A 22,393-nucleotide genomic window follows, 5' to 3' on the forward strand; every position below is an offset into this window, starting at 1 on the left:
GAACTTGGGGGCGTTTGGCCTGATTAATCGCGGGATGCGACAAATTTGTTGGGCCGGTTTTGCTCGCAGCATCACAGGATCAATTCAACTCAACGTCCAACGTCGAGACTAGAGTCGCTAGGAAGTGTACCTGGTCCTGAAGCCTCTAGCACGTGTCAAAACTGGGGATGATGATGCACCGACATCACATGCAAAGAGGAATACTCATCGTCACAATTGTTAAGCGGGTCGCCCGAGTCATGAGCAATCCACTAACAAGATCAACTCAAGCACATGCCACAGAGGGAAGGATTACATCCTTTTCCTGATGCGTTTGAATGTTATTTTTCCATCCAATGGAATTGTCTGATAACGTCAGATGCGATTGCTCATTGATTGCTCATCTTGAGCTATGCTAATATGTTCCTTTTCAAGTAAGGTTGCATACACACTCTTTATCCAAACCAGTCGGCATTCGGTTACTTTATCGGACCTGTATTTGGTCCCCGATAACTGATCAACATGTGAATTTGCATGTGCGATCAAGTACGGAGTAGCATTCATGCTAGCAGATAGCAATAGCGCAACGATACGGTATCATTGCCGGCGATAGTTGCGATAGTCTTGAGATTGGCTATTTGGACCCTGAATCGGTTGAACGGACATTCTGCACGGACAGAGTTAATGAATCTCAAACGCTCAAATTACTCCGTCGTGTCGTTTTGTGTAAATTGTGAGCTGGAGATACCACTCCGCAGCTCAAGACACAGGACAGCCTCGCGTTCGACTTTGTGATTAAACGCGAGATGGATGCACCGGTCACAAGCTCATTGGACATGCATTTGCAAATTTAACTTTGCCACGATTTACGAGTCCAATTGTGACAACCCAAGATCCCTGATTGCAGATCTCGTCAAAGCAGAGACCCTGAAGTCAAGCGCCTTCGGACACGATACCCCAACAAAAGTCGAGGCTGCGGTCACCTGCCACATTTTACCCCAGATCGAATTCCATGTCTCAGTCACAAATCTGTCCAGTCACGAATTTGCATGTCCGGCTCCTCTGACACCGCCAAAGCAACTAATAATACTCGGGCAGTTCTTAATGGAGCCAGGTTCTCCCTCTCCGCACCACGAAATCGCAGCTCACATCAACGGCTCCACGGCTGAAATGACAGAATGCCATTCGGTTGCAGGCTAGGTAATGGTCTGCACTGTCTAGAGGGTGCGTTGAGGAGAAGAGGGAAACAAGCAGAAACAAAAAAAAAAACCAAAGCTTTTAATCAAAATTTCTGATCCATCTCTCACGTGACTACAAGCTCAAGCTACCCCACCATATCCGACATTCTACCGTGTCGTCACAGCTGGAATGACCAGGCATCCAAAAGATGCCAGCGAAACAGACAGATAGCTTAACCACGAATCCATTGCGCCTCGGACCATGATGATTGCCTGCGCTTCTCTATAGTCCTTAATTCCTATTCAGCCTCTCCTTATTGATTGTTGTCTTTGTTACTGCGCATGACCTCTTCGTCTCGATCTTGACCGTCGCATCTATCGCGACCTCCTTTCCGCTCCGCCAAGACATCCAACATGGCATCCGCACTCTTCTTTCTAGATCTCAAGGGCAAGGTGTGTTGAACGCCACTGGGTGTGACGTAGCTGACAGTGTAGACCCTTCTTGCCCGCAACTATCGCGGTGACATTCCCATGTCAGCAGTCGAAAAGTTCCCCGTACTCCTTTCAGAAGCTGAGGAAGACTCCTCTGCCGTTCCACCATGCTTCTCCCACGAAGGCATCAACGTATGTAGTCTCTATGCTTGTTGGCCCTGCTAACTGAATAGTACCTCTACATCCGCCACAACAACCTCTACCTCCTCGCCCTTACGAAACGAAACACGAATGCCGCCGAAATCCTCCTATTCCTTCACAAGATCGTCGAGGTCTTTACCGAGTACTTTAAAGCTTTAGAAGAAGAATCCATCCGAGACAACTTTGTCATCATCTACGAACTTCTCGACGAAATGATGGACTTTGGTTATCCTCAAACAACAGAGTCCAAGATCCTTCAGGAGTACATCACCCAGGAATCTCACAAGCTCGAGATCCAAGCACGGCCACCAATTGCCGTCACAAACGCCGTGTCGTGGCGATCAGAGGGTATCCGCTACCGCAAGAACGAAGTATTCCTCGACGTTGTCGAGTCTCTCAACCTTTTGGTGTCTGCAAACGGCAACGTCCTTCGATCAGAAATTCTTGGCGCCATCAAGATGAAGTGTTATCTCAGCGGTATGCCCGAGCTGCGTCTAGGATTGAATGACAAGGTCATGTTTGAGACAACCGGTCGAGCCACCCGCGGTAAAGCTATCGAGATGGAAGACGTCAAGTTCCACCAATGTGTACGACTATCACGATTCGAAAACGACCGAACCATCTCCTTTATCCCCCCTGACGGCGAATTCGAGCTCATGTCCTACCGTCTCAACACCCAAGTCAAGCCCCTGATTTGGGTTGAATGCGTTGTCGAATCCCATTCAGGCTCCCGAATCGAATACATGCTCAAGGCTCGAGCACAGTTCAAGCGCCGCAGTACCGCCAACAATGTTGAAATCGTGGTTCCCGTTCCAGATGACGCCGACAGCCCTCGCTTCCGAACAAACATCGGATCTGTCCATTACGCCCCTGAGCAAAGTGCTATTGTCTGGAAGATTAAACAATTTGGTGGTGGTAAGGAATTTCTCATGCGTGCGGAGCTGGGCCTGCCAAGCGTGAGAGGAGATGACGAACAAGGTGGTGGTATGATGGGTGGTTTCGGTGGTAGCATGGGAGGAGTCGGGGGAGTGGGTAAGGGTGCCAAGCGACCTATCCAGGTCAAGTTTGAGATCCCTTACTTTACCACAAGTGGTATTCAGGTTCGGTATCTAAAGATTACCGAGCCAAAGGTACGAATCTCATCAAACACTCGATCAAGGCTAACAATTGTAGTTGCAATATCCTTCGCTTCCTTGGGTTCGATACATTACCCAATCTGGCGATATCGCTGTACGGCTTCCCGACGCAGTCTGAGTCCTACAAGTCAGACCAACTAGCTCATGGATGGATAACGAACATGGGGCAGACTGCAGAGCAGGCTTCATACAGGAATGAATAATAGACTAAATCAATTCAAGCTTAAGCTGTCACATCGGTCAATCTCGAACAATAGCCCTCTCCCATTCAAAACTGTGGAGATCTTCTCGAGTTGAGTATTGGTTGTCTGGGTCAAGAAACACCTTGACAATAAACCCTTTTGGATCCTCAGAAGCTGTCGGGGGATCTGTGGTTGTTAGCTATATCAGCAATCGAATGAACAACATACGTCCTCTAGGGGCATCGGCACTCATCCAAGCTCCATGTCTCCATAATCGATTGTGTCCAAGAAATACACTGTCTATCAAATGATTGCTCATCTCGCCACCTGGAGGTGCATGTAATGCCATGAGCCCCAGGACAATAGGCAACTCTCCTCCAAGGCCTGTCGAGTGAGGTGCATTGTTTCGGGGTGCTTTGTAGGTCAGAGGAAGTAGACCGGGAATCCACGCAGGGTTCCTTCCAGCAACGTGTAGCAAAGGACCGGGCCCAGGAGCCATGGTGCTGGTGATGGTGGTCATTTGAGAGAGCCCGGGAATCAATGGTGGATGAAATACACGTAAAAGTTCCCAGTTCGATATGGTGACCAGAGGATCATGTTCCGTGACCATGATCGGGAGCAGTGGATTGCAAGCAGCAACCCCAAACGTTTTATACTCCTCGGCCGGGTACACCTGTCCATACTGATCCGTGATGCAGTTTCCACGGGCGTCCACTTGCAGTAACTGTCCGTCGGATGCTGGAAGCGTGGAAGCGTCTCTGTACCATCGCCAGTCTGCTGCTTCAGACACTTCGCCGTTCCTGTAGCGCATCACTTTGCTTGGAACCTCGCCGTGGTAGTAGTTTGGTGAGCTAGGCGGAATAAGGTGATGATAATCGTCACGTCCTGGTTCTCGGATGACAAGTTTGTTGGCGATGAACAGGAAGCCTGGACTGGGTTGGCTGGAAGAGCTCCCCTTTCGGCTCGAGCTGTGCTTTGATGTTTTCTGACAGTGTTAGTTGACTTGAAGCTGAGCTGAAGCTGAGCTCTAAGCGTACCTGTTTCAGCATGATCACTAGTTGACTTGATCACCTATCATCTCACTTGAGCAATTGCCATTTTATAACTCACTCATCCGCAGAGCCTCATCTCGGATTTACCATTTGACTCCTCGGTCACTAAACCGTTGAGGAAACCGACTGCCGTGACTTGGAGCAATAAAGTGTGAGAATGACGACACCATACATGTCAGCTTCAGCAGTCTGCCAGACATCTTGACATATCCGTAAAGCCTATTCAAGACTTCTTGAATCAGGGATTGGTGCCACGCTTCATGGTACTTCTGAATGCTGTGCAGGGAATGTGAGGACACCCTAGTTCATGCAACATCAACACGGGCCGCCCCTCTTACGCTTGTTCTGCTCGACACCGGTCGACCCATACTCCACGGATAGATGGAGGACTTCAACCGCCCTCCCCCCGGGTAAGTTGTCTGATTGATTTGTCAAGAAAGCGGGCCAATGAGTGAGATAAGATCTTGATGTCGATCAGTTGTTGGCGCTAACCCTTGATTATCTGGTGACCTGCGACTTGGCAACGTTGGATTTATGCGATGATAGTGCTGAACTGCATCTGAGGCCAGAGGACATCGGTGTCTCCGCAAGACATGTGTGTCTTGGTCGTGTGGAAACCTTGACAGGTGACTCGGAGCAACCACTCAAGCCTCCTCTCTGATGGTGTTGAGTTCGGGTTCATTCAACTCCGAGTAGTAACGGCTCGCTTGCAAGCCTTTGGGGGTGGCGTACACCGTAAGATGGAGAATGTAACCAAGACAAATCGCGATCGAATAACTCACAGCGAGGCCATCGAGTTGGTGGACTCGTGTTTCAACATTATCATACATCTCCGGTGATTGTGTGACGCGAGCGGAACCGCGTAAAGCGAGGTATTTCTTGTATGAGAGCTGCAGAGTTTTTCTCTTCTCAGCCGGACTGTGAGCTCAACTTCTCGGTGTGATGTATCGATCTAGACTAATTGTTTGTCAGTACAATAATTGAAGGTTCAGATGCATCGTTTCTCAGCATCCGCTGGTGTTTTAGCTTGAGCTTTATCAAAGGTTGCTGATCAGAAGAAAGAGTTGGAAAACAATATGTGCAAGATATGGATCATTTAAATAGTAGACAGTTGTGATTTTGATTGTAATTGTTGCCTTGCGGGTGGTTCGCAATCGCCTTCTGCACCTCTTGCATGAGACGAGAGGAAACAAGATCTATCACATAGCCCCGCTGGATCAACGCTTTGTACGCTTGGCTGGCCCAGATTCGTCGTCCATTGTCATCTCAACATCTCCAGTAGACGCAGTAATAGCTTCTTGGAGTAGTTTCTTCTCTCCAAGTCTGACGGCAATAGCCATGCGAGTTCGTTGGTCGAGGTCTTGTTTGAGTAGAGCTTCGTCTTCCGAGATGCTTGTCGGGTATCTTGCTACGAGAGCCTCCAATGTCTTGGCCAGTACATCTTGGTGGATCTCGTCTCTCTTTCGCTTGTCGGGGACAGCATCGGGTTGTGCTTTCTTGATGCCTTTGAGGAATGTCTTGAGTTGTTCTTGGAGATCTTCGGGCATGCTTTCGAATCGCGCAGGCTCAGCAAAGGTGCCGTCCGAGTTGACCTCGCCTGTTTCTCGCTCCAAAACGAATGTGTCTTCAAATTCTTCGTCCTCTTCAAGAGCGCCGCGCTGTTCAAGTTAGAAACGCCATCAGAGGGTATATACTCAACTTACAATCTGCTCCAAGACTTGACTTGGGATGCCAAAGTTGGAGGTCAGAGCGGACTCGACAACGTCCCAAGGAATCTCGACAACATCATAACGGGAATGCTTCTCGGTAACGTATCCGTATCTTCTCAAGAGCTCCGAATTCGGGTGAGGGCCATAGTAGTTGAGAATCTCTTCGCCCGCCTTGATGGGCCTCAAGCTGGTCACAGTGAGACTCTCCTCTTCGTGGTTGACGTGAGCCTATTCTGTTAGCTTTGCCAATCACTCAAGAAATGACCTACATTGAACTCGGCATCTGCATTCAGAATATCCGCCATAGGTACCATCCCCATCATCGACTTTCCGTCTCGATCCTCAACCCAACCGTCAGCCTCCTCCTCTTCCTCCTCGTCATTCTCAAGATCGAAAGCATAGGCCATGATGGTGCTGCCCATTCGGTGGGCAATCTCGATAAGCTCAGGATCAGTCTTGTTTGCGGCGTTGAAAATCTCAGAGTTGCTTCGAATAATGGGGAGCAGCGTCTTTTGGAACATATTCTCAGCATCCGCCTTGCCGATCTTGTGTCGCATATGACTGGCCTGAAGCTGGTCAAGCTCGTTGTCGGACCAAAACATGGGGGTATCAAATGACGTAGGAAGAACATCGAAATAAGGCTTCCACTTGGAGTTTTCGCCTTGCAGATACTCGTAAATCATGATGAGGATAAGCGAACTCCAGGAATCCAACCCCGGTGCGTCGTCATCATCAGGTTTGTCGAGGTCAAAAGCATCCGGAATCTTTTTCGGTAGCTCCGAGGTTTCAACATTGATTATTCCTCTTCTCGGAATGGTAAAAAGGGTGGTTTCCGCAGGTATATCCTCGAGGGCGACTGTTTTGTTAGCTTGACTTTGACGGCATGCATGAGACCTACTTATACCGCGACCAGCATTGCGATCACGAAGATCAACAATTTTAATGGCGTCGGAGAATGTAGCACCAGGCAAAGACTTGAACCAGTGCAAAAAGCTTTCGCTTGTACCGTCAAAATTCGTAGAAGCCATGTTTGTTGTTGAAGAGAAAAGTTGAGGCTTCCAAGTTACTTGGGAAGGTCTTGATGAAAACTTTTCAGAGCTCCTACCCTGTATATTCGACCCCTAATTCAACACCACAATTAACATTCATGCAGTCTTAATTTACACCATTTAAATATGCAATGACATTAGACATAATCATTCTTCATCTCCATCCTGCTTCATCACAGGTGTTCCATCTTTGCCCTCCTTGGCCTTCTTAATCTCTCGCTTCTTTGGTCGCAGCCATTCTTCCATACCCTCAGGCCAATACACTCTTGCTTGAGGACCTCCCATGCCAAAATCTTCAGCGCTAACAATCTTTTCAGGAACTTCAATGTCATCCTCCGCTTCTCCGTTGACGCCATTTGCTTTCTTGCCCTTCTTTGCCTTCTTTCTGACGGCTTTTCGTGATTCATCTGGTCGTTCATATGGTACAATGTTGTTAAAAGTATCCCAACCTGGCAGTTTAAAAGTTCGCATCAGCTCAAAAACAGCTTGCTCTTTATCCTTGGCTTCTATCATTAGATCCATGTCGGGGGCACATGGTGGGAGTGTCTTGACTCTGGCGGAATGCTTGCGCCGGTCTCTTGGGGTGACTGCACTGGATGTCTGCTCGCTGTAGTGCATTTTCTGGGTGATTCCCTTTTTGGTCCAGGTGGCTTTGATGCGGTCGTAAAGACCTATAATGTCTTGGGAACCCTCTCTTATCGATGGGTCAAAGATGATGTTGTGATGGTGGTAGTCGAGCACCAGAGGAATGTTGAGTTCTTCGCAAACAGGCAACAGATCATGAACACTCCATGCGACATCGTCATTCTCCAAAACCAATCGTCGCTTGACACTGTCTGAAAGTTTGGCGTAGTTCTCTTTGAATCGGTCAACGGTTGCTTGCTTGTCACCATAAACGCCACCCATGTGCAGGATCATGACAGCATCGCGGTCAAGCTGTTCGGGAAGTTTGAGTAGAGTGAGCATCTCATCATGATAGTCCAGATCGCGAATGGCAGCGGCAACTACTTCCTTGCGCGGAGAACCAATCTGTGTGAATTGTCCAGGATGTGTTGTTAAACGATGATTCAGCTCTCCAGCTACCTTGCCAGCTTCCGCCAGCACGTCTGACGCAAAGGGCGCTAGCTTGTAACCATGTTCTGGATGACTTGCAAATGGAAACATCTCGCTACTCAGTCTCATGAATTTGATGCCATACTTGACATTCCATCGAATCATCTTGACAATATCTCGTGCATTCGCCAAGCCCAAATCTTGCACATATTTCAGTCCTCGTTCGTGGTCTGCGGGCTTGTTCTTGTCTGGTCGATTCTTGGTAGGGTGCTCTGGTTCATCAGGGTTTGCTAAAGGGTGTCGGTGTTCAACAATAGAGGCCATGCGACAGGTCCTCGAGGAAAAGACAGCAGGAGTCGCATTGCGCAGGTATGTATTTAGGCAAGCCTGGAAGGTCAGTAAAGTCTGCAAGTCACGATGCCAAACTCACATATCCTAACCTTCCTTTCCATGGCAGAGGAAGAGTTTCACTGTTGACAGGGGGAGGCCTGTTGGCACCTCGGTCCATGCCATCGTCTTCACCTTTGGCATCAGCGACATCGCCAGCAGCGAGTTCGGCGTCGTACTCATCCAGTGGTGCAGCGTTGACAACTTTTGACTTTCCTTCCAAGTTTCCTCGAGTGACAACAGTATCCTGGTTCGGCGCATACATTTTCGGTCGAATATCAGGTTCGCCGGCGGCTTCCTTCTTGACATGAAGATCTGAGGACTCAACTGCTAGACGCTGTTTTCTGACGGCAGTCTGCAACTTTTGTTCCATCTCGCTCAGCTCGCGCATGGCTTCTTCGACACCTTCGCCTGTATCCCAGACAGCCTTTGTTTTCTTTGGGCTCGCAGCTTTCATCGGATCTGTGTCTGACTTTGGCCGATCAGCAGCATCCTTTATTCTTCGACTGCTTCTCCTGGGAGCATCAGGCATCTCAGGTACCGGAGGCGGCGGATGGGCCCCAGTTCTCTTCCGTTTCGAAGTCATGGTTGTAGTCGTGCTGTATGCTCTAAGAACTGAAAGTCGCAGGGAAAGTCTTCCAGCAGATGTCAGGAAACAAGGTGACATATGTCTGATGTAAACAAGGGAGAGTTGGAGGTCATGAGGCAAAGGCAGATATAATCACAGCCAAGTACCTGATAAATTCGGCAACGAACATTCTCCAACATTTAAAGTAATGGTAGTCGGAGGAAGTCGCCCGAAGAGCCAATGACGCAGGGCGCGTCATGCATGGTCTGGGAACGAAGTTGCCTCCGGTAGGGCTAGGTCATTATTTCCGGAGCAAACTGTCGCTGGTAACACGATGGGCCACAAAGCCCCCTGCATCAGCTGTTGAATTGCTGGCTGGTCAACTGTCATGTCTCAAACGATCCATGACCAAAATTCTCGATCCAGGCCTTGTTGATGGCGATGAAGTCATCTAGACTTGGGTGGGCGGGAGGATCGCCGATCCGTCATGGTGGCGGTACGTATTTTGTCACCAGCTTTTGCTCCGCTGTGACGCTCAAACCACCCAACAACGGAAGACTGCATCAAACCGCAGGAGATACTCCGGAAGAAACGAGCACAGCCAATGAATTTATTCGGAGGGGGCCGCAAAAGTCCACAAACAACTGAAACATTCAGATACGGCATCGAGATGGTGAGAGGAATTGTTGTGGCTGAAGCTGGACTAATCAGGAACCGGACCTTGCTGCAGGCTGCTTGTAAGCATCATCAAACTGCTTTGACAGTTACGACACAATGGCTGGCATCGCGTCCATCTGCATCAAGTCATTTAACTAGAGATTAGTGATCAATTAAGATGGCGGTGATCACCAAAACGGTGTCACGCTCAAAGCTGTTTCGCGACGTGGTAACCCTTTGTAATACGGCACCCTGCATACAGGACAATCATATCGTTCGATCAAGAACCAGGAGGAAAGGCATTTTGAGTGAAATGAATGGCCGCACGTATTTATCGTCATGATGTCGTCTTCCACTTCATCGGTTGTCTTTACACTTGGGCCTGACTTATCGGTCGTTTGTACACTTGGACCGGGCTTGGCTTGACTCTCGTGAGACGTCACCGTTGAAACCTTTTCGAGAATCGGACGTGGGTCGGCGTTGACGGTATGCACTGGTTCTGGGACAAGAGGACCTATGCAGATTGGACTGAGGCTGTCAGCAGGATCCTGGAGCGGCCCGTACAAGCTCCGGCCGAGAAGCAAAAGCGGAGATAGAGCTTCCGATAACCTCGCCGGAAGTGGATGCACTCACCATTCACCGAACCCGGAGAGTGGAGTCTGAGCTTCAATGTCGGCGGCGGGATCGGGATTCGCTTGCGGAATGACCGTTGAGGTTGTAACGGTGCTGAGTTTCCGACGCGCATTGTCCAGTTGATTAGGTTGGGGATTGAAGACCTTCTCAGACGCTCTCCGCACGCTCATCCTAAAGCATGCTCTTTTCCAGTTAGCGGTGGTCTGTCAGCAGCGGTCAATCACAGCGCAAGACGTACAGAGGGCCCATGATGATGATGAAGAGAAAAAGCACGAGCAGAACGATACCAACCGGCTCCATTTCAGCGATAGGAACGAGAATGTGGTGTTTTGTGAGGGTTCAGTAGTCAAATTGCAAGCGCGAGAATTGCCTGATAATGGTCGCGGCATGTGACTTGAAGTGTAGCAATCGAGACTGATTAACGTGCCTGCAGTGGTGACTACAAGCCCAAGACCGGTTCTAGAACAACAGAACGATTGTTTGGTGCCGGGACGGAATATCGCAGCGGCATGGCTGCATCAGCGGTTCTGGCCATTGATTGATGAGTATCTCGAGCCCGTGACAATGATTCAGCTTTAGAGCAGATGACGAAATGTTTATCGTCTTGGCGGACTTGGCAAATGTGTGAAGTTGATGTTTGGTATCAGAAGGCTGAGGCTGTAAGGCAGCGGCGCTATCTTGGCTTTGCATCGGTTGGGGGGCAAGAGCCGACCACACTTGGAGGGCAGCCGGGCACCTCAGGCTGGAGACAGGAAGGCAGGGTACCTTCGGTAGGAGCTGTTGCCTCTACCACACCGTAATGATAGGACAGACGAATAAGAAGCTAGCATCCCTTTTCTCTTCTCCTACGTAAGTGTTATCATATACGAATAATAAGTACATTTTAATCCTGGTCCATAAACGTCCAAGACTACTACGTAATTGCCGAATCTTATCTCACATATCGCGGAGACGGGAATCTGGGGATATCTTAGACCCTTGAACGTAGGAGTTGAAGACCGGCTCCCCGATGAAGAGACCCACCTTTCTGATACCTCTGTTTCTCCCAGAATCTGATCTAAAAATGGCTTCAAGCTTAAAAGTACCGAGATAAGTAAAGACAAAACACTTTTACGACTGCCTGAGCACTTGCGCGTCTCAAAAGTACCAAGAATAGCTGTTTTATCGTGGAATTATGTCATTGCAATGTGCTCTATTGAAGGAACCGGGTTGGAGAGGACCCGGCGACGCCAAGAAGCAAGGACCACCACTAACGACTTTAAGCTCTTGAGATAAACTTGGCGTATGGTTGGTTGTTTGTCCAATGATTCACAGCGCGGACAAAGATTCTGCTTGGATACGGAATAAGGTTGTTCAAGCTTCATGACACAATGCGAGTTAATCTGAGCCTATCCAGGCCCGAACCACTCAGAATACCTTGGACGTTGATCATAGTCACCTCAGGTGGCAATCTCTTCAACAGTCAAACCTCCAAACCGCCTCAACAATGCGGCTTATTTACATCCTCCAACACAAGGTCTTGGCATATTACTCTGAATGCCAATCATCTCCACATATAAAAATTCTCTCCAAATAAAAGTGTTCAACCATGAGCGCTCTTGGCGCAACCTTTGTTTCGCATGCACCTCCTGCGATGGTCACTCTTGGCACATCCATCATGATCCACCTCGCGGTCCGTTGGTGTCCTACTTGGAAGGTCTCTTGATTTCATTGATCCCTGTGAAGGTTCAGCTTAAAAGGGCCTCTCCCTCTCTTCTTTCTGAACTCTTCAACTCATCCTTCTTCATCAACTGTCACAATGGGTCAGAACGAAGAAGAGAAGCCTCACATCTCGGGCCAAGCCAACACTCCCATGTCGGCACCTGCTCATGCTCTTACCTTTGAGCAGGTCGCCCAGGAGCTTAATGGTAATCTCGATGATGGTCTCACTGAATCCGAGGCCAAGCAGCGTCTTGAGACCTATGGTCGAAACGAATTCGGTGAACAAGAAGGTGTTCAACCTCTCAAGATTTTTATCGGGCAGATTGCCAATGCCTTGACTCTAGTAAGTTACCTCCCAGAGGCTTCCTCCGAGTATACTTGAAGGAAGCTCTAGAGAAAACGGTAGAGTCGCTCATTTGCCCTTTGGGGGACAGGTTCTCATCCTTGCCATGGCTGCCTCTTTTGGTATCAAGTCTTGGATTGAAGGTGGTGTAGTAGCCGCAGTCATTATCCTCAACATTGTCGTTGGTTTCCTCCAAGAGTTTCAAGCCGCCAAGACTATGGACTCTCTGCGTTCTCTCAGCTCTCCTACCGCTCACGCTGTCCGCAACGGTAACAACCAAGTTGTCGTGACTGCTGAGATTGTCCCTGGTGACATGGTTGAACTCAAGACCGGAGACACAATTCCTGCAGATATCCGTCTTGTCGAGGCTGTCAACTTTGAAACCAACGAAGCACTTCTCACCGGAGAGTCTCTGCCTGTTCGCAAAGAGATCAACAAGACCTTTCCAGATGATACTGGCCCTGGTGATCGACTCAACGTTGCTTACAGCTCATCTACTGTGACAAAGGGACGTGCTCGCGGCATTGTTTTCGCTACCGGTACATACACTGAGATTGGTCAAATTGCCGTTGCTCTTCGTGGCAAGTCTTCCAAGCGCCGACAGCCAAAGAGGGATGCCGAGGGTAACACCAATTTTGGTCGCTGGATGCAGGCTTGGACCTTGACCGGTTCTGATGCAGTCGGGCGTTTCCTTGGTGTCAATGTCGGTACTCCTCTTCAGCGCAAGCTGTCCAAGCTGGCACTCATTCTTCTCGGAACGGCTATTGTGTGTGCTATCATTGTTCTGGCAGCCAATGATTTCAAGTCGCAGAGAGAGGTCATCATTTATGCTGTGGCAACTGGTCTCTCTATGATCCCAGCTTCTCTGATCGTTGTTCTCACCATTACTATGGCTGCTGGTACCAAGCGTATGGTCCAGAGACATGTAATTGTCCGTAACCTCAAGAGTTTGGAAGCTCTGGGTGCTGTAACCAGTAAGTACCACCCAGTGTTATACCCAGTGTTATACATAGCTAACCTTTTAGACATTTGCTCTGACAAGACCGGAACCCTTACCCAGGGTACCATGATCGTCAAGAAGGCTTGGATCCCTGGACGCGGCACATACTCTGTTGGCGCTTCCAATGAGCCATTCAACCCTACCCTCGGAGACATCACCCTCACTGAGGATCAGCCCAAGAACATTGACTTCCAGAATGAAAAGTCTGAAGGTACATCAATTGACCCCGCTTCCCAGCCTGCCCAGGACCCCAGTCTCGTCGAGTATCTCAACGTTGCTTCACTTGCCAACCTTGCGACTGTCCACGAGATTGAAGGCGAGTGGCATGCTCGGGGAGATCCAACCGAGATTGCTATGCAAGTCTTTGCTTCCCGATTCAACTGGAACCGCATGCGATTGTCGTCTGGCGATAACCCCCGCTGGCATGAAGTTGCCGAATTCCCTTTCGATTCAGATGTCAAGAAGATGTCGGTCATTTTCCACGACAGCGAATCTCAGAAGCAATGGGTCTTTACCAAGGGTGCTGTTGAACGTGTCTTGACTTCTTGCCCTGTTTATGCTGCTGGAAACGAAATCCTCGAGTTCACCGACGCAATCAAGGAAGATGTTTTGAGAAACATGGAGTCTCTGGCTCGTCTTGGTCTTCGTGTTCTTGCCCTCGCCAGCCGAACTGATATCCCCCATGTTGAAGACAACGAGGCTGAACTTGACCGTGGACTCTTCGAAAAGGACCTTGTCTTCCGTGGCCTCATCGGCTTGTACGACCCTCCTCGCCCTGAATCTGCCCCATCCGTCCGACAATGCCACGAAGCCGGTGTCAGCGTTCACATGCTTACTGGTGACCACCCTGAAACAGCTCGTGCTATCGCTCTTGAAGTCGGTATTCTCCCTGCCAAGATGTCTGAGATCCCCAAGGATGTTTCCAAGGTCATGGTCATGGCTGCTTCAGAGTTTGACAAGCTGTCCGATGATGAGATTGACCAGCTTCCCCTTCTGCCTCTTGTCGTCGCTCGTTGTGCCCCTCAGACCAAGGTCCGTATGATTGAAGCTCTTCACCGTCGCAAGGCTTTCGTCGCCATGACCGGTGATGGTGTCAATGACTCGCCTAGTTTGAAGCGATCAGACGTGGGTATCGCTATGGGACAGGCTGGATCTGATGTTGCCAAGGAAGCGTCTGACATTGTCTTGACTGACGACAACTTTGCTTCTATTCTGAATGCTGTTGAAGAAGGCCGAAGAATGTTTGACAACATTCAGAAGTTTATTCTGCACGTTTTGGCTGAGAATATTGCCCAAGCTTGTACACTCCTGATCGGTCTTGTCTTTAAGGACAAGAACAATCTGTCGGTTTTCCCTCTCGCACCAGTTGAGATTCTCTGGATCATCATGATCACATCCGGTATGCCTGATATGGGTCTTGGCTTTGAAATTGCCGCCCCAGATATCATGCAGCGTCCTCCCCAGAACGTATGTGTTCCCCTTGTCTCCATGAACTCCACTAACCTGTCTATAGTTGAAACAAGGTGTCTTTACCCCCGAACTCATGATCGACATGGTGGTCTACGGTCTCTGGATGTCAGCTCTTTGCCTCGCCTCGTTCATCCTCGTCCTGTATGGCTTCGGCAATGGTGCTGCCGACATTGGAGAGGACTGCAACAACACATACAGTGAAGACTGCAGGGTCATTTTCCGTGCTCGTTCAACAACCTTTGCATGCCTGACCTGGTTTGCCCTGTTCCTTGCCTGGGAGATGATCAACATGAGAAGGTCTTTCTTCCGAATGCAGCCCAAGAGCAAGAAGTATTTCACCCAGTGGATGCACGACGTTTGGAGGAACCCCTTCCTGTTCTGGGCTATCATCGCCGGTTTTGTTACCATGTTCCCTATCATCTATATTCCGGGACTCAACACTGTCGTCTTTAAGCATGCCCCCATCTCTTGGGAATGGGGTATTGTTTTTATTGAGGCTGTGCTCTTCTTCCTTGGCATTGAGTCTTGGAAATGGGCTAAGCGTATTTATTTCCGTCGTCAGGCTCGTAAGTCTACAGGCGGTGTCTCTGATCTGGAGACTCGTGTCTTTGGCAAGTATTATAGCATGGGTGGAAGCCGTGATGAGGAGAGCGGCCACAATGAGAAGAGTTCCGATTAGCTGGATGGATAGGTATTAACCTGAAGTCTAGATATGTCGGTAAGTATGTCGTCAATTAGGAGTCTGAAGAGTATAATCGTAAGTTAGTTAAATTGATACCTAGTTAGCGAACTCATCATGATCAGTGATGTTATGAATGAGTCTTGATACAAGACGGTAGTGACGAGTGGAAACTGATGGCCCAATCTGTTGTGCCTGGCTGGCGCCTGGCTGGGTACCTACGAAGGTTTTTGTGAGAGCCCGTAGAGGACCACGGTCGATGAAAGAGGCTTTAGCCAGTCGAGGAGACATGCTCATACGAGAACTTATACTTTTTAAGGATATTGCCAGTGCTAGCAGCCGTCAATGCTCAGAAGCCTTCACTCTGATTCATGGTGCCTGCTTCAAGCTGCTTCTTCGCCTTTAGCTGAAGCATGCTCTCTCTCTTTTTCAACGTTCTTTTACTTCACTGTACCGGATTCACCCCTTGCATCTTTATTCAGTGTATGGTGTCCTAATTCTTTATTTGTATCAAGCCATTTCACTATATCCGACATCGAGTGTATCAGGTCAGTTCACCAACAGCACGGATAATAGCGAAACTGACATTTAAACTACAGTATCCGATCATCCATTATAGTGCAATCAATCGAGATGAACCCCCAGCAGACAGGCCTCATGAACTCCGGGTGGAATTGGGGCGGCAAAACTGTCTCCTGGGATGAGTTCTTTCGTCGACTCGGCCCGGAAGGATGCAGAGATTGGGTTGAAAAGGGACAAGCCTTCGTTAATGATTTTGGAACTCATGCTGCCAGAAGCCCTGCTGGAACAGGCCACGAAAACATTCAGCAGAGAGGTAAGGAATCATGGCAGAAGCAGCTTGACTATTCAACTTCTAACAGAAATTAGGCAATACCAAGGCTGAGAGAACCTCCGACACCAAATCTTGACAGGACATGGACAATATTCGAAAAATCGGGCGTCTGATGGAGCGAGTTGAGGTGTTGGAGGCCGAGAATCGGGCTCTGAAGAGAAAGAACACCGAGTTCAAAGACAAGCAAGCAAAGATGGTGAAGCTGCTTATGGATGAATGAGTACAACACAACTCACCTGTTTTGTTGGCGTGCTTTTGGGCTGCATTATTTGGACTGTTGGCAAATGCATATGCCGCTGATGATATGCTGGCGTGAGCGGTTTACAGGATCTAGGCCAAGCAAGATCAATATCGTTTCATCTCATCGTAGAGATGGCCAATCAACCAAGTTTGAGTGGTTTTTCGAATGACGAACGACGTTGCATCGCATCCAACCATTCCCCTCTAAGCATTCGGCTGTGTGACGACCCCTTCATTGTGAAAATGACGTATTCCGAGGCCGGCAATTTGACGATCCAATCAATAAGATCAGATGAGATATTTTAATAAGAAGTGCAGTATACAATATAAGCTAACAAGCATATAATCACAATAATCAAAATTTAAATCGCGAGAACCTGTTTGTGCATTTACGTGCGTTATCTCACGATATTCCAGATGTTTCTTGCATCAAAGAGGGTGTACTAGAAAATCGGACGACAAGGGTATTCCCAGTCACAACCTTTAGGTACGACCAAAAACCCCCGACTGAAAAGAGTTAGAATCACGGGATTAACAGAGAAATCCTTATTATCCTTCATAAATCGCCATCGTCCGTTTAGCATCACCCGCCGTTGAATCAAGGCTTGGGTACGTACCCAACCCCTCCAAATCCTGGGGTCTCAGGCCACTGCGTCATTGGATTGGATCTTATAGGGCCCTCCCCGCCTCTTTTTACTGATGATCTGCTCACGAGCACAGGGTTTCGTCTTTCAACCTGATCTCGCGACTACATCACAGGCAAACAACCACGTTCAGACCGCACTTTATCTCAGATACAAACGCCTTGAGCTTGAGCTCTGGCTTTAACCCTTTCAACTCAAGCTTCCGACTATACCAAGATGGCTTCTGCTGTTGATTCTCCCCCGGCGCACTCGCCTCCTGCCCATCCTCCTCAACGACCTCGAGGTGAGTTTGTCTGAGACTGTTTGTGACCTCTCTAACATCTATAGGCATCCTCAAGAACTCGTATCAGAAATCCCCTCCCACTTCGCCGAACCACGATCAACCTGCCAGCGATAAGGAGCTCACCATCGCCAACACTCAGATCAACGCTGGTCACCGTCGTTCTTCCTCTGGAGCTCGCCCTCCTGGATCCCGCCGACAATCAGGCGCCAACAACTCCATCGGAGACGTTCTCGAACCCTCCCAACGACTCAAGTGGGACGAGGCAAACCTCTACCTCACGGAGCAGGAGCGCTCCTCTACCATGAAGATCACAGAACCCAAGACTCCCTATGCCAAACACTACGACCCCGCCGAAGACCCGTCGGACGAAGACGAGGATCCTCTGGCGGACGCTGGTGCTCGTCTTAAGAATTCACGTCCAAGCCGTGAGGATGACATTCCGGGCCTTTCGCTGGGCGAACCGGAAGAGGAGATCCCGGAGGCGGGCGCGCCGTCGCCCCGCAGCGAAAAGAGCGTCCACGTCGACGACGAGAGCAGCATCGGGCACAACGCGGAGGAGGAGCTGGCGGGCATGTCTCCCGAGGAGCGTGAGAAGCACAGAAAGTTTGAACAGCTCCGAAAGAGACACTACGAAATGAAGAATGTGGCCCAGCTCCTGGGCCACCCCGAGACGCTCCCGGATGAGGATGAGGATGACGAGGGCGAGGGCGAGGTGCCGCCTGTGCCACAGGTACCGCGCGTGCCCAACGGTACTGCGTAGGGTGCTGGGGAGGCATGATGAGAGCTGTGAACTGGGTAGGGCATTAGGATGGAGTTTTGAGGATATCATTATTGGGCGTTGGCAGAGGAGGAGTGTGAGGTTATCTGATTACTCGCTCGCTTTCAAGATTCTGATGGAGACGCAGGGCACATAGTCTTATGGGTAGAGGTCATGTTTCATTTCCTAATATTTACGGTTATCACTCGTATTGTCGTTGGTGGTCATGCTTGTCGTTTGTTCACAGTAATCCCTTTCTTGCCAATTCAATCTTTCGAGCTGTTTCACCGGGCTGGAATCCACCCCGGGAAACACAGAGACGTTGTCCCTCTGCTAATTCGAACTTTTCCTGTTGAGCATCCCAGGCGCAGGGACAGTGGTGAGGAAAGTGGACGCATGCGAGAGTATCGGGGCAGAGGTATTTGTCGCAGACAGCTGTATATGTTAGCAGAGTCAAAAAGTGGTAGATGCACTTACAATTCTCGTAATTCTGCTTGTAGTGGTTGGCATCGCTTGGGTTGTTTTGCTGTTGCGCTTGGTGGTGTTCGTGGCCTCCTTGCTGGTTGAACATTTGATCAAAGAAGCCGCCGAATTGGGCATTGACCAACGTCAATAGAGACAAAACAGCAAAAAGGTATCGCATTTTGTTGATGATTTACAGAGCAATGTTGATGCTGGAGCTGGTACAGCTGGAGTTTAGGGAAGCTGTCCACAAGCTTATCGATAAGCGATGACTAAGCGCAAAAACTCCATCAACTAAGGATCAAGCGTTGCTAACCTCGCTCAGCCCATATCGTCACGAATCGCCGGCATGAGGTTCCTCACGATGCAGCGGCCAATATTGGCTGCTGTGGCTACTCTAGCCAGGCCGGCTTTCACACCCGTCGCTCCTCTGGGTGTCCAATTGGCCAATTCCCTCGTCCAAGGTCATCGATTTGCCTCGGTCAAGTCACAGGGTGCATACAAGAAGAAGCCCAAGAGGGGTATTCCAAAGAAGCTCGGTGCAAAGCGTACAGGAGGTATGTTGACCTCGAAAAAATGGACTGGACTGGCTGACCTTTAGATCAATTCGTCATTCCCGGAAACATCCTCTACAAGCAGCGCGGTACGCATTGGTGGCCTGGAGAGAACTGCATCATGGGTCGAGACCACACCATTCACGCAATGGCAACCGGATACGTCAAATACTACCGCGATCCCTCGCTACATCCCGACCGCAAATACATCGGCGTAGTCTTTGACAAGAACGACACACTGCCATATCCCGTCCACGCCCAACGCAAGCGAAAACTAAACATGACCGCCTTCCCCATCAAAGAAGTCGCCGCGCAGCCCGAGATCTCGCCGTCCGGAATCCCCTTCCAGGTCAACCGTGTCGAAGCGGGCGAGCCAGACAGATTGCTCAAGCTGCGAAAGGACTACAGTTACCGTGAAGACAACTGGGCCATTGGAAAGCTGGCCAAGACGACGGGCCTCAAGACCAAGAGGTTCAGGACGCGAAAGCAGTGGTTCAGACATAGACGATGGAGGCGGGAGAGGGAACTCGAGGGACAGAGAAAGGCGGCGCAGAAGAGGGCTGAGAGCGGTGGGGAGATTAAGGCTGTCAAGGTGCTTAGCCAGAAGCAAGCCAAGAAGGCAAAGAAGGCATCAAAGAAGAAATAGTGGTCGGATGCGATGGAAAGGCTGCTGTAGAATAGGTGACAATTGTATGTATAGCTGTACATTATGAGACATGTCGAAATCATGAACTGCAGTTAAAGTGCATTGAAGTATTCGTTTGTAAATGTTAAATGGTATTACTTATACAACGTCAATTGTGATATTGGCTGACTGAGGTCACTGTTGGGGCGCCTTGGAGGTATCTCTCACCTTATTTCTGCAGCGAGGTACATCCTGCCCCTAACCGCGCTATAACCTCATTCGCGTCGGCGCGTCTCCAAGTCACTTTCATCATCCGCTCACTCACTTCATCATTCATCTCATCTGTGTGCAACCCGGCTTGGGCTCTTATTCGTTCCTTCATTTCAATTCTCATTCCGTCTCACTCCGTTTCTCACTCTCATGGGACTCTTTGCAACCTACAGCCAATGCACATCCTACAATGTCCGGCAATGAAGACCCTTCAATGAAACAGAACCTAGGATTTATGCCGTGTAATTCAGCCAAGGTCAACACCCCGGAACCCTCACGTATCGTCAGCGACATCATCGGAAGCGCAGCAGTCAAAGCTTCAGCGGCTAGTATCCTATCCAGTAACCCTCGGATCCAAGCAGCTCAGTCTGAATGGGAGCGTAGACAGGGTACGTCTCTTTCAAGGCGCTGTTCATTTCTGACATGACCAGCACAATACTTCTCACAGACACCTGCATCGTCTCAAGCTATACCTCGAAAGAGAAGCTCAACACCAACCTTTTCACATCCAGACTTTTCATCCGTCATCCCCAAAAGAACTCCCGCTGATTACGCCCGTGTTCGCGAAGCTCGTCGCTTTACGGAAGCCGAGGTCGCGAGACAGTTGGCAGATATCAACAGTGCAGCCATCAAGAAGAGCGCCATGCATCATTCATCTCAATCTGCGGTAGTCTCTCTCACCGGGGCCGAGTTGCTCAAAAAGTACACTGGCCAAGGGACACCATCACCAACACCTGGACCAGCAAGATCGCCTGACTTTCCGGTGCCTGACAATCGATTGGAGGCAATCATTCTGGCTGAACCTCGTCGAGCCTACTCTGTGTATCCTCGTAGGTCGTCCCATCACTGCATTGGGCTGCTCTAACATACTTAGTCCCTGAGGGTGGTGCTACTTCTGCCCGGGGGGCACTTATTCCGGCAAACTATAAACTTCACGACGACCCTGAGCTTCCATACATATGCCCTGTACGAGATTGTCGCCGTGTGTTTGGCAAACTTAATGGTCTTGGTGGACATTTTGGCGCTGGCCATTGCTCAACGACATTCAATGACAACGGAGATGGCACGTTGACCAAGGTCGGTAGCTATCAGAAGGATGGCCCTGGGGGCGCACCCGGAATTGTTGTCTCCAGAAACCCACTTCCTCCTGACGCACCACCTCCAGTCGACCCGGGGTTGTCGACATTCGCCTCGTTCCAGCAAAACCGAGTATCTCGAGCTGCCGAACAGGAGAGAAAGACAACACGCTCACGGGATTCTCCCTACCGGTCTCAAGCAATGCAAGAATCGGAGGTTAAGCAATATCTCCACCGACACCTCAGTCCAGCTCAAAAGTCTCATCAACGAGAGGACATCAATTACATGCTGACATTGCCTCGCAGACGTGAGCTGCCTGAGGGTTGGAAGCATACCCACCGGGGAAGCAATCTGGATATCACTCACTATTCCTGTGCAGTGGCATATCTCGTAGGCACAGGTGTGGTTGGCACCGAGCAGTGCACAGTCAATACCACTCGACAATCTGCACGACTATCGCAACCTTGCATCCGTCTCCCAATTGGCTTGTCCGCGACAGCGAAGCAAGCCTTTTCTGCTCTAGAGTCTTGCGTTGGATGTAGATACTGGAGTCATCTGCAGGGATGCTCAAATGGCTGCGACTGGTGTCCTGAGCCAAAAGTTGGGCGAGGGGCTTCTGGTTCATCTCGATCTTCTTCTGATCCTGTCGAATCATATAGCCCCCCAGATCTCGAAGATTATGAAAGTGTCGACGCCATGACCGAGGTCCAGCCAAAGCGAAAGAAAAGACGCTCCTCTGGGAATGACGTTGCCATGAGAGACCAAGCAGTCGCCATCATTGGCAGACCTGAGACGGGTGTGGATTTGGAAATGGAGGATTGGGAGGTTGCTCCGGGAAGGATAAAGGATGAATCTTCCTCATACAGTGAGTTTTCCGTTGCCTGCAGGGCCCAGCTAACATATCAGACGTCGCCTATTCCAACTCGTATCTCACCAGTGGTCAACCCGTCACTGTTTCAGAGGACGTCAGCTTCAACGTCATGGTTTTGAAGCCCGGTAGCGCTAATCATTGGGCTGTTGAAGACGACAAACTGCGAACATGTTCCGTCGCCTCAGGAAAGATCCGGGTAACCATGAACGAAAAGACATTCAATCTTGGCCCCAATGGCATGTTTGTTGTTAGACCCGGCCAGACGTGCAAGGTCGAGAATAGACTATACATAGATTCTGTGGTGCACTGCACTACTATTGGGGACTTTTCACTGCAGTAAAGGCGTTT

At 49.7% G+C, this 22,393-nt stretch overlaps 11 protein-coding genes across 12 annotated transcripts; 6 read left to right on the forward strand and 5 right to left on the reverse strand.

Annotated features, from left to right (window-relative positions):
- Positions 1 to 335: 335 nt before the first annotated feature.
- FVEG_06644 (AP-1 complex subunit mu-1) lies at positions 336 to 3,559 on the forward strand. 2 transcript variants are annotated; one of them, XM_018895049.1, is made up of 4 exons: positions 336 to 1,610; positions 1,653 to 1,781; positions 1,823 to 2,920; positions 2,964 to 3,559. In XM_018895049.1, exons 1-4 carry the CDS (start codon positions 1,572 to 1,574, stop codon positions 3,042 to 3,044), a joined length of 1,347 nt encoding a protein of 448 aa, XP_018752237.1. In that variant the 5' UTR covers positions 336 to 1,571; the 3' UTR covers positions 3,045 to 3,559. The 2 variants fall into 2 exon arrangements, with proteins under 2 accessions (XP_018752237.1, XP_018752238.1); XM_018895050.1 differs by lacking the exon at positions 336 to 1,610 and having other exon boundaries at positions 1,611 to 1,781.
- FVEG_06645 (hypothetical protein) lies at positions 448 to 4,157 on the reverse strand (the record flags this gene model as incomplete). Its single annotated transcript, XM_018895051.1, has 3 exons — positions 448 to 3,294; positions 3,337 to 4,093; positions 4,146 to 4,157. The coding sequence occupies 3 exons, from the start codon at positions 4,155 to 4,157 to the stop codon at positions 3,167 to 3,169; spliced, it is 897 nt and encodes a 298-aa protein (XP_018752239.1). The 3' UTR covers positions 448 to 3,166.
- A 1,220-nt stretch (positions 4,158 to 5,377) lies between these two features.
- FVEG_06646 (hypothetical protein) lies at positions 5,378 to 6,897 on the reverse strand (the record flags this gene model as incomplete). The annotated part of the gene is made up of 4 exons (XM_018895052.1): positions 5,378 to 5,818; positions 5,864 to 6,097; positions 6,139 to 6,725; positions 6,768 to 6,897. 4 exons carry the CDS (start codon positions 6,895 to 6,897, stop codon positions 5,378 to 5,380), a joined length of 1,392 nt encoding a protein of 463 aa, XP_018752240.1.
- Positions 6,898 to 7,065: 168 nt separating this feature from the next.
- On the reverse strand, positions 7,066 to 9,025 carry FVEG_06647 (hypothetical protein; the record flags this gene model as incomplete). The annotated part of the gene is made up of 2 exons (XM_018895053.1): positions 7,066 to 8,358; positions 8,402 to 9,025. The coding sequence occupies 2 exons, from the start codon at positions 9,023 to 9,025 to the stop codon at positions 7,066 to 7,068; spliced, it is 1,917 nt and encodes a 638-aa protein (XP_018752241.1).
- A 1,187-nt stretch (positions 9,026 to 10,212) lies between these two features.
- FVEG_15911 (hypothetical protein) lies at positions 10,213 to 10,516 on the reverse strand (the record flags this gene model as incomplete). Its single annotated transcript, XM_018905137.1, has 2 exons — positions 10,213 to 10,399; positions 10,455 to 10,516. 2 exons carry the CDS (start codon positions 10,514 to 10,516, stop codon positions 10,213 to 10,215), a joined length of 249 nt encoding a protein of 82 aa, XP_018752242.1.
- A 1,498-nt stretch (positions 10,517 to 12,014) lies between these two features.
- FVEG_06648 (potassium/sodium efflux P-type ATPase, fungal-type) lies at positions 12,015 to 15,409 on the forward strand (the record flags this gene model as incomplete). The annotated part of the gene is made up of 4 exons (XM_018895054.1): positions 12,015 to 12,260; positions 12,352 to 13,234; positions 13,286 to 14,727; positions 14,774 to 15,409. The coding sequence occupies 4 exons, from the start codon at positions 12,015 to 12,017 to the stop codon at positions 15,407 to 15,409; spliced, it is 3,207 nt and encodes a 1,068-aa protein (XP_018752243.1).
- Positions 15,410 to 15,425: 16 nt separating this feature from the next.
- FVEG_06649 (hypothetical protein) lies at positions 15,426 to 16,852 on the forward strand. Its single transcript, XM_018895055.1, has 4 exons — positions 15,426 to 15,448; positions 15,513 to 15,957; positions 16,009 to 16,244; positions 16,298 to 16,852. Exons 2-4 carry the CDS (start codon positions 15,755 to 15,757, stop codon positions 16,336 to 16,338), a joined length of 480 nt encoding a protein of 159 aa, XP_018752244.1. The 5' UTR covers positions 15,426 to 15,448; positions 15,513 to 15,754; the 3' UTR covers positions 16,339 to 16,852.
- A 117-nt stretch (positions 16,853 to 16,969) lies between these two features.
- On the forward strand, positions 16,970 to 18,707 carry FVEG_06650 (hypothetical protein). Its single transcript, XM_018895056.1, has 2 exons — positions 16,970 to 17,429; positions 17,474 to 18,707. Exons 1-2 carry the CDS (start codon positions 17,363 to 17,365, stop codon positions 18,187 to 18,189), a joined length of 783 nt encoding a protein of 260 aa, XP_018752245.1. The 5' UTR covers positions 16,970 to 17,362; the 3' UTR covers positions 18,190 to 18,707.
- Positions 18,275 to 18,860, reverse strand: FVEG_15912 (hypothetical protein). The gene is made up of 2 exons (XM_018905138.1): positions 18,664 to 18,860; positions 18,275 to 18,621 (listed from the first exon to the last, which is right to left on the reverse strand). The coding sequence occupies exons 1-2, from the start codon at positions 18,827 to 18,829 to the stop codon at positions 18,428 to 18,430; spliced, it is 360 nt and encodes a 119-aa protein (XP_018752246.1). The 5' UTR covers positions 18,830 to 18,860; the 3' UTR covers positions 18,275 to 18,427.
- A 4-nt stretch (positions 18,861 to 18,864) lies between these two features.
- FVEG_06651 (hypothetical protein) lies at positions 18,865 to 19,951 on the forward strand. Its single transcript, XM_018895057.1, has 2 exons — positions 18,865 to 19,205; positions 19,250 to 19,951. The coding sequence occupies exons 1-2, from the start codon at positions 18,998 to 19,000 to the stop codon at positions 19,846 to 19,848; spliced, it is 807 nt and encodes a 268-aa protein (XP_018752247.1). The 5' UTR covers positions 18,865 to 18,997; the 3' UTR covers positions 19,849 to 19,951.
- Positions 19,952 to 20,287: 336 nt separating this feature from the next.
- Positions 20,288 to 22,385, forward strand: FVEG_15913 (hypothetical protein; the record flags this gene model as incomplete). The annotated part of the gene is made up of 4 exons (XM_018905139.1): positions 20,288 to 20,486; positions 20,529 to 20,927; positions 20,972 to 22,039; positions 22,081 to 22,385. 4 exons carry the CDS (start codon positions 20,288 to 20,290, stop codon positions 22,383 to 22,385), a joined length of 1,971 nt encoding a protein of 656 aa, XP_018752248.1.
- Between the last annotated feature and the right edge of the window lie 8 nt (positions 22,386 to 22,393).

The sequence above is a fragment of the Fusarium verticillioides genome, chromosome 7, assembly GCF_000149555.1.
Source record: "Fusarium verticillioides 7600 chromosome 7, whole genome shotgun sequence".
Lineage (NCBI taxonomy): Eukaryota > Fungi > Ascomycota > Sordariomycetes > Hypocreales > Nectriaceae > Fusarium > Fusarium verticillioides.